The 10,160-nt window shown below is 38.6% G+C and overlaps 1 protein-coding gene across 1 annotated transcript in view; it reads right to left on the bottom strand.

Moving 5' to 3' along the window:
- The window catches only part of Dirc2 (disrupted in renal carcinoma 2), a gene marked incomplete at its 5' end in the record, with an annotated part of 88,540 nt that overhangs the window by 14,050 nt on the left and 64,330 nt on the right, over positions 1 to 10,160 (bottom strand). The window contains 1 exon segment of the mRNA XM_005386622.2: positions 4,783 to 4,965. Coding sequence (XP_005386679.2) covers positions 4,783 to 4,965 — 183 coding nt within the window.

Here is a 10,160-nt window from a genome sequence, read left to right as displayed (position 1 = left end):
CTCTAGAGAGACTATTATGCTTTGGGTTATTTCTTTCTAGTCTAGAGCACTACCGGCCCCGGGACCCTTGAGCTGAGCGGCTGCGACTGGCCAGCCCGCCCCTCCCTGCGCTCATCTGCCTGTCAGTCTTAAGGCTTTGAAGCAAGTAGGTCCTGAATTGAACTCAGGACCTCTGAAGCAAGGCTTTGTAGCTCCGTGAGGTTGGTGGTGGCTGGGGACAACTCTGCTGGCTTAACATCCACTTTATCAGTTCCTATGAGAACAAACAGGGAAACAAGTTTCTTTCTCTCTTTCTGGTCATTTCTGTAAGTTTATTTTTCCCCTTTGCCCCTCCACAGAATGCTAATACTCTCGTAATCTTCAAAAATCAACCTAAAGATTTCCACACTGCCACTTTAGTTTAATCCATAATTCATATGGTTTAAAAGAGCAATGTATGCCTAGGAATAGAAATTAGAAATTGAATGGTAAAGGCAGTGCAGTGCCTTTTCCCTACTGCTCATACAGCAGCTTCCTCACTTCTCAATTACTACATGTTAAAAGTCAGACATATTCTACAGCATGAAACAAACAAAGATGTATATACAAGTGGCATTTTCACAAAAGCTCTTTTCTGTGTTTCACTTGTATTGCATATAAATACTATGAAAAGCTGTGACCTCTGGAGCATTATCCTTTTTCTAATATTCCTTGAGACAACACACTGTGCATTTTCTGCCCTTGTATTTACTATGGAATCTGGATTTTTAGTGATAATTTTACAAGAGAATACAAAGCAGTTAAAAAAAAAAGTTAAGAAAATAAAGGTAAAATACAGACAAAAGCATGCTGTTTATATTAAAAGAGACTACTCTGGGTTGTGTTTTTTTTGTTTTTTTTTTGTACCAGCAATTGAACTCAGGACCTTGTGCTTATCAGGCAGGCACTGTGCCGCTGAGCTATGACCCAGCCCTTACTCTGGTTTTAAGTCTGCATTTCAAGCAACAGATAAAGTATGATATCTAACACCGTGGTCTACAGCAGCAACATTTAAAAATCTTAGTGCCTGCAATTTATGGAGCTAGAGCAACATACATGTAGCAATCATCAACTGTCCTTGCTTTCTTTAAACTGTGGAGCTTGTCAAATATTGCCAAAGTAGACTATTTCATCACAGTCGTAAAATTATTCTTTCTAACCAGGTTCAGATGAAATCTCTAAAAATGCCGCATAATTGCTCTTCAGAGTCACAGTTTGTTGATTGGTTTCTACTGGGTTCTTCTCTGAAAATCAAATCCACCTTTCAGCAAATTCACTTGGCTCAATCAGCTGCATGCATTTTTAAAATTATTTGACTTTTCAGAAAGCAGTAGGGCAGTGACAGGGGAACAGCCATTTTTTCCTTCTGAAAACCACTCACAGACACCAGCACTTAAGTGCTTTAAGCAGGAAATGCTTGCTTAAACATTTATGAAGTAGTTGTGAAGTCAACCACTGTTTTTTCTGAGCTCAAAGTCATGTGACATGAGTGAACTTACAAAATTCTGACCCGCTGGAATCCTATCCCTTTTACAGTTTCTAGCATCCTTTCCCTTTGCCTCTCACTGGAGGAAATACAAATCCACACTCGAAGCCAGGACTGCGCAGTTCAGCCCATACTTCTGGTTCTGTATCATCAGCTACACTGCGGTTGAGCCCTCTTTGCCAGTCTGCAGTTAGACAGGTGCCGAATTTTACTCAGTGCAGTGTGTTCTGCACCAGGTGATGCTGGGCTGGAACTGAGCTAACTGGGCCTTAGTTCATCCTTTTAGAAAGTTTTTCTTTCCAGAAGCACTGACTATAATACTGTCACCTTGACTTTGCATTCAGGGACTCCATGCTTTTGGTTTTGACTACCTATAAGTACTTGTCTGTTTCCAGCTACCACCCTCTAGACCAACCTACATTATCTTACAGTGATTTAACAAATTGTCCCTTTTCTCACTCAAGGTGAGCAGCCAGCTGATGCCAAGACTCCCCAGTTTGATGCCCTGTAAGTAGATATTAAACTCCACACTGCATTACTTTACTTCTTGGATGTAAAAGTGCCGCCTCAAATTCATGGCCAGCCACTTCAAAATCTTTGTGCTTGTAGACAAAACCTGCTGCAGATCTTACAAACACAAAATAACAGATAATGCAAACTTGTAAGTAGAAAACAGAATACATCTCAGAGCACATTAAGCACAGAACAGCATTCCCAAATTGATTTTGTATGTGATGTTATTAGAACAAAGCATCACTATGCTGTCTCCACTCAGATTCTCCAGGCTACACGGCAGGAAGCAACTAGTTTTACAAATAATGCTCACGTGAGGGAGTAAGGAACTTTGTTACTTTGAAGGTGACCTCAAAAAATCCACATTAGAAAAAACTCTAAGAAACTTCTGACATGGTTCCAGGTACACAAAGTAGAAATAAAACTTGATGTGGAGAAACAAGAAACAGAACATGGCTCAGGGCTCCACATGAGCCAGTGGCACAGAAGTCAATTCAGGTGCAGAAGCCTGAGTAACACTCGCCCCCAGTGGCGGCCCTAATCTTCAAGCAAATCACCAGCGGAGCCTATCTCACTGGGCAAGGCATTCTGATGTGGTCACTTTGGAGGCAGCTGGGAAGCCCTGAAGAATTACCTGATGGAGTCACCTACCAGATAGCACACTGTGGGTGGGGAAAACCCTAATCAGGAAGCTCAGCACTTCCTTCAGAAGTGCCCTAAAAACCACATGTGATGGCGGTTAGAAATCAGGGCTCCTTCTCTAGCGTCACCACAGCTCCTTGGGAGGCTGGTGCAGGAGGATCACTTGATCCTCAGGAGTTCAAGACCAGCCTGGGCAACACTGTAAGACGCTAACTCTAAAAAAACAACAGCAAAGAAACCCAGGCCTTCTTAAAAAAACAAACAGAAAAACCCAAACTTTCTAATCATATAAATAATGGCTGAGTTTTCACCTATGACAGTCAGTTTTTCAAGTTTGAAAGTTAACCAAATTATGACATTTAAACACTGGCTTTAATGGAAGAGAATTCAATTTGTTACATGAAGTGTTTAGTATCCCCGGCTCCAAAACTAGAAGTTGATCTTAGGAAATAATTTTACAGAATTTTCATATTTGCAATTTATGCCTTATCATACCACAGTGCATAAAGAGTTGGGTATCTGCTGCAGGGTGTTTAGGGCACATTTCATAATTCTAGGAACCTTAGTCTTTGAGAGATAAAGGGTGTGTGTGTATCAGATACACACAAATACATAAAAACATTTCTTTGAAATCTAAACTAGATCTTTAAAAATCTGACATCAATCAGTTGCTGTACTTATCTACAAGAAAACCAAACAAACGAAGCTTGGGAGTGCCAGCTGTGCCTTTAACATAGATGGTCTTTTCCCCTCGCCAATGCTCCCTGCCATTGTGATGCCTTGTGCCACACAGGGTCCTCACTAGAGCTGAGCTGATGCAGGCACTGTGTGGACAAAAACCTTTTAATATCTAAAACTGAGCCAAAGGAACCTCTTTTCTTTAGAAAGTACTCAGCTACAGGTATTTTGCTACAGTAATGGAAAACCAATACAAATACTTTAGGGTGGTTATTCATGTATTCCCTGCTTTAAACAGATGAATAAATGTGCTTTTTATATACTAGAGACCACAAGCAAGATATCTGTTCGGGGATAACATTATCTGGCATCTCCTGGTGTTTTTAAATACTGTGAGGATAAAACTCCTTGTAGCTGGCAGGGAAAACCATGTTCTGCTAGGCTGCACAGATCACTTAACAAATCTGCACCCCTCAGCTGGAAAATTGTTTCTACCATGCTACGGGGCATCACAGCCATCTCTGAGGCGTTACCAGGAAAAGAGAGGCGGTAAGCCTCTTAATTTCCATTTTGACACAACTGAAGTGAACTAGAGCTGCTCTGTAATAACTGTTGTAACAGTCTGTTTAGAAAACAAATTGGAAGCAAAGGCTTTACTCTAACACCTGGCGGTAGCACTTCTCCTTAATGTGCTTCCACTCCCTGCCTGAGTGCTGTGCTCCTTCAAGGACCAGCCAAACTCACAGCAGGGCAGACGCAGCCAGGACCTGCTTTACCTGCGCTACTTATTGACGCAGACAATCTAGTTTGCTGCTAATTATATTAAGAAACTAATTGGTCATGTGAATGACACTTTTTGTAGTTAAAAGAAAGCCCTATGCCTGAAGTTGTCCAAAACTCAGGGATGGCTTTTGTTTCATTGCTTTGAAAGTTTTGAAAATTTATTTTTGGTCAAGGAGGTTCACACAGTTATTTTAGTAAGCCTGCCAGAAAGTTCTCTGTAAACAACACGGCTCTTCAGAGTGTTGTATTACAGTATTTCTTACATCGAGGGACCTTCTCTTATTCATCTCTATGGCCTTAAACTACACATACACTGCTGGCATCATTAACTTACACTCTCTGCTATGACAGAAGACCCGAAATAGTTTAAAAAATTCATCTAAATATCAGAATCACCTGGCTAAAGAATGGGTTTGGCAGAGGTTTTTAAAAACGCAAATGCTGGGTCCCAGCTCAGGCTGATTCAAAGCCTTTGGGAGTGCGGCTGCATGCGGGCTGGAATGCGTTTCGAGAGAAACTGTGAATACTGTTTCCACTGATGTTCGAACACTCACATAAAGTAATTTGCTTTAGTGAGAATTCTCCATATAAATTCCCTATACATCAATACAACAAATTTCTCTTAGAACACATTTAGATAGTTAAAACGTCAAATTTCTTACCTGTATGATAAAATGTGAGAAAAAATAAAAGTACTCCCATGAACATATTACTTAAAAAAGTGACAACTCCACAAGTAATTCCTTCTGGAACTGGGTAGACAGTCTCCACAAAAAGCTCAAAAAATATAGGTACACTGCTATTCAAGAACACTCCCAGGAGTATACAGGAGGCGTATAATGTCACTGAAATGAAAACACAAACGTTTTAGTTCCGCAGCAGCAGCTACTCACAGCAGACAGCTCTTCTGGGTGTTCTCTTTCGTAAGTACCAACTCTAGGATTTCATCTCTTTTCAATGGCAGTTGATAGTTTGACAAACATCATACAACTGTCAGCTCTTTGCGCAGACTCTGAAGTATGAAAAGGTTTGCCGTTGAGTGATTACCAGTTTATTTTGTGTTACCTTTCTGGTGGATTATTCCAAAGCACAAAAACAATTTGTCACTACAATCTAATTAAAAGGAATCTTCTTGCTTGGTCATGTTCTTGGCCAGTGGGGAATGACAAAATGCAGTAACTTACTTCAAAATTGAGATTCACTTTATGATTTTTAAAGAGAACTTAACATCTAAGAATAAACAAAAGAAACATTAAATATTATTGAAAATTACATATTTAAAGAAATTAGTTCATAATAACTTGGAAGTATAAAATAAGTATCATTCATTATGGAGTTCCTAGAGAAATTCTTACAATAGAATTAGTCCTCGATTTTAGAATGAATTCTATGCCAACAGTTTCTTTTTAAATAAAGAACTTTTTCACCCAGAAAAATATAAATGAGTAGTGGTTAGAATCCCAGATTGCTTCATTGAAAAGTCTGTAAGTAAAATCTATTATGGATGTTATTTTTATTCTTATAAAAGCACTAATTTTATTTATTTATTTATTTATTTATTTATTTATTTATTTAGTCTTTTTGAGACAGGGTCTCACTATGCAGTTCAGGCTGGCCTTGAGCTTGCTTTGTAGCCCAGGCTGGTCTCGAACTCACAACAGTCCTCCCGCCTCAGCCTTCCAAGTGCTGGGGTTACAGGCATGTGCTACCACATCCCGCACCTTCACTAATTTTAACTTGAAAGTGAAGACAGAACCAATGAGGGAGATGATATTCTATTCAGAAACATAAAACACATACCTATCCCCTAATAAACCTATTATACTCACTCACAATAATGAGTAGACTTTACAATTAAGGTTACAAGGAAAATATTTGTTTTTCTTCTGGTCCATGGATTAAACTGAGGGCCTTGTGTACAGGCAAGTGCTTTACCACTCAGCCACACCTGCAGCCTTGGAGAATATTTTTAATAAAAACATTTGCTAGGAAAACACTTCCATTTTAGAATTGCAGAGAGTAAGAGAATTATATTAAATCTGTCATGTATTATTCATAGATTCACAGAACACATCAAATCTCTGGAATTTACCATGACTGACTACAGCCATGATATTCCTATCCATGACATTGTCAAAGGGGTAAAAACAAATAAGTGCTCAACTGATTTCTAACAGCATTTCTCTGACCTCACTGCTGCTTCCCTCCAATTACACTGGCCTTCCAGGATTATAAAATATTTGGTATATTCTAATAATGCAAGTAGTTGGTAATTACCTTCACTTCTTTTTCTTTGAATAGCAGATAGGTCTCAAAACAGAGAAGAAAAAAGAATGACTTAGCAAATAAAGAACAGCCAGTGACCAAATTACAGAATCACATGAAGGTGTCAGATAGTTACAATGAAAACCATTCAACATAACACAATTTTGAAGAGGGTTTTTTCCTTTGTTTGTTTGTTTTTTGCCTGTCAGGACTGGGGACTGAATCCACGGCCTTTAGACTAAGCTACCTCCCTAGTGTTGCTTTTTTTTTTCCGAGACAGGGTCCCAATAAGTCACTAAGTTGCGCATGGTGGGCTAGAGCAGTGGTGACGAATCTATGGAACGCATGCTGCAGGAGGCTGTTTGTATCACTGAAAGCTCTAAAAGGTTGCCATCACTGGGCTAGAATTTTCAGTCTTCCTGCCTCAGCTTCCCATGGTGCCGGGATTATTAGCCTGTGCCACCACAGGCTCAAGACATTTTTAAAAACCCAACACTTCACACTTACTAATATTTGCTGGTTGTTGACTATATAAGTCAATGTACTCTAACATGTGACTCATTAGTGGGACACTACAAAATCTAGGGAAGGACAATCACTGACGGCTTATATTGAGTGTTCTATTTCCAACACACTTTAGAGTAATTTATTGATCAGCCGGTAGTGATCAGGGCAGAGAGGACTATTGACCTAAACACAGATGAGCCCAGGAATTTAAAACAAGGTAAGTACTGAAATAAGTAACAAGCAAAGCCAAGCTCTTAAACCAGCAAGTGCTACTTCTGAGTACAGACTCCTAAATTACCAATGGAATTAAGTATTTTTAGGACACATGGTTAGAAGTAATCCTTTTTGTTTTTATTTTGGAAGGAACTATACTTTTATATGTAATTGTAATGAAGAAAACTGAAATGTAATAATTTTAAAAATATACGATTAAGTCATCTGTATAGAATTATATGTGATAAATGAATGAATGAAAATATGATGATAAAGACATGCTGAAAGGGGCTATTGGTAGGGCCTTGAAAGAGTGAACTGTACTGAGTACTGATTTTTATTACGCTTGTTTAAAAAACAGATGTACAAACTTAAATACTGTATACTTACTCTCATTAGAGAAAGGCAAAGTACAAACAAAAAGCACAATAGAGGATGAACAGAAGGAGAGGGGATGGATCTCTTGCATATGGGAAACGGTCCAGGAGATCGAGGGCAAGGCGAGAGGGAGAGGGGAAGGGGAAATCAGTAGAATAAAGACATGCCAGGTACAGGAACCTGACAACCTGAATGAATGTGAACACTGTGTGCCATGAACATGGGAGAGGATTAATAATAAGAATGAAAATGGGGAAAGGGGATTTAGAGGAGGAGGGAGGGGGTGGAAGGGAAGGGGATGAAAAAATCAATCTCCATTATGTACTTGTACCCATTTCCCAAGATGGTCATAAACTGCATTTACTGCAAACATGTACTCTTTCTTTTTTTTAAAAAAGAGGCCTGGGCTGGTCTAAGAGCAGCACCTGGTGAGTCAGGTCAGTCTGAAAATCCCTGGGGCTGTGTAGCCACCTGAGCTCTCATTTCATGCTCATTAGGAATCTTCCAGGCTCGGGTTCCTTGTGTGTAACATTCTCGGACCTGGAGGGGCATAAATAATGGGCACTGGAAAGGTAAGATTTCTACTGTAGTTAAAATTGTTGAAGGAGGGGCTGGGGATTTAGCTCAGCGGCAAAAGCGCCTGCCTGGCAAGCGCAAGGTCGTGAGTTCGGTTCCTGGTACCGGAGAAAAAAACCAAAAAAATTGTTGAAGGAAATGTAAATAGTTCATCTTCTGGTGGGTAGTTTGGAAAAGTCCATCAAAACAAATGTGTTTTGTCTGACTCCACAATTTCATTTGTGGGAAATTATCTTATGGCTATCTGAATACAGGTATACAAGGAACACACACTCAAATGTTGTTTGTAGCATGAAAAGATTAAAAACAATGTCAATGTCCACCAACAGGGAGTTCACTGTTCAAATGATTCTTAAGATATTCAAGGTATGTTATGCAATCATTAAAAATGAGAAAACTATACCAACAGTAATGATATCTAAAATAAGTGAAAAAGGTGCTAAAAAGTATGTTATATTTTCAAAAAAGGTACCTACACTTTATGGTACTTGTGAATGTACATATTTATTTAGGACAGTGCAGAAAAAACAGGCAATCAGGGTTGTTTCTAGAGGGAAGTTTCAGGCCACAGAAGAATAAAACCTGTCACTCTACTTTTTTTCCCTATTTGAATGTGACTTTTTACTATGTGTCTATCTCACCTGATTAACAAAATGATAGGAGATATTTCATAGTAAACTAATGCATCGACAGCTGACCTAACTACTTCACATATCTGTTATGCTTACTGCTTCTGAGACGTGCCACCAGTGAGCTGACCCAAGAGCTGCTGTCTATACCTGGCAGCCTTAAAACCCAGACTTGGTGCAGAAGCCTTGATATAAACATTTCTATTTCATTTATTAGAATCCTATAATACATACAGTGAATGAACTATTTTATATGGGATAATTAGGATAAATGGATGATACGACTCCAGACTAGTAAGGTATTGCCAGGTACAATGGCGAATACCTGGAGTCCCAATTACTTAGGAGGCTGAGAAAGGAGGATTAAAATTTGAAGGCAGCCTGGACAACTTGGTGAGACCCTGTCTCACAATAAAAAATAAAAAATAGAAAATAAAAAGGACTGGCGATTACAGCTTAGTGGTACAGCACTTGTCCCACATGGCTGAGGCCCTGGGTTCTATCCTCAGTACGAAAAAGATAATTCATTCAGCTTTCAATGTCAAAGTTTGCTTGTTCTATCACTATAAAAAGTGATGACCAGGAACATTTTTTGAAACACTGGATGGATATGCTGGCATCACTCATTATTGCAGAAACCAAAAAATCAAAATCACTTACACAGAAAAGGGTTACATGAAGATCTTCCTGATCAGAATGGGAGAAACACAGCTGTATCAGGACTGATTTAATACATTCCCTGGTGCACTAAGCCTTGAATAAAGTAGAAGCTGACTGTTACAAGTCTGAATTTGACTTCCATTTGAAGTTTTAGTTTCGAGTCTGATATATCCAGTGGGTGAATGTCATCTATTGAAAGTCAGGCAGACAAGATAATTTCCTGCTTGTCAGAGGTTCAAGCTACATGATCATTAAATATTTCTATGACTTTCAGTAATACTAAAATTAAAAGAACTGCCTTTCAATTAAAAAGTCAAGGTAATTTAGCAGAATAAATACAATGGAAATGCAGATGCACTTTTTAGGGAAAGAAGCCAATAAAATTTCATGGGTTTACAATTTAAATTGCAAAAAATAAAGTCCCGTGTAGCACAAAATAGTTTCAATGGATGTATTTCAAGCACGTGAACTGGCTCATAACCCTGAAAGGACCCAATTCTATGACCAAATTATTAAACTTTAGGGAAAGAATCTATATGAATACAATTTGTTAACTAAAACATCTTAGGTGATCCACAATTATAAAACAAATCACAAAATTTCAGATAATACTATCTATTCTACCCAACCTCTAATGAATTACTACCAAGCTAGCAACAAAAACAACCTGATAATCTTGGGTTTATATGATTTTTAAAACCATCTTCAAAATTGCTTTCATATATACTATCTTATTTGACCATCCTATCAACTCTTTGAGGCAGGTAAATTATTTTACAGTTAATGTCACCAAGTTCTGAAAGTCAAAAAGA

This window comes from Chinchilla lanigera, unplaced genomic scaffold (assembly GCF_000276665.1).
Source record: "Chinchilla lanigera isolate Chin_1 unplaced genomic scaffold, ChiLan1.0 scaffold00026, whole genome shotgun sequence".
NCBI classification, from domain to species: domain Eukaryota; kingdom Metazoa; phylum Chordata; class Mammalia; order Rodentia; family Chinchillidae; genus Chinchilla; species Chinchilla lanigera.
This window is presented reverse-complemented; position numbering and strand designations above follow the sequence as displayed.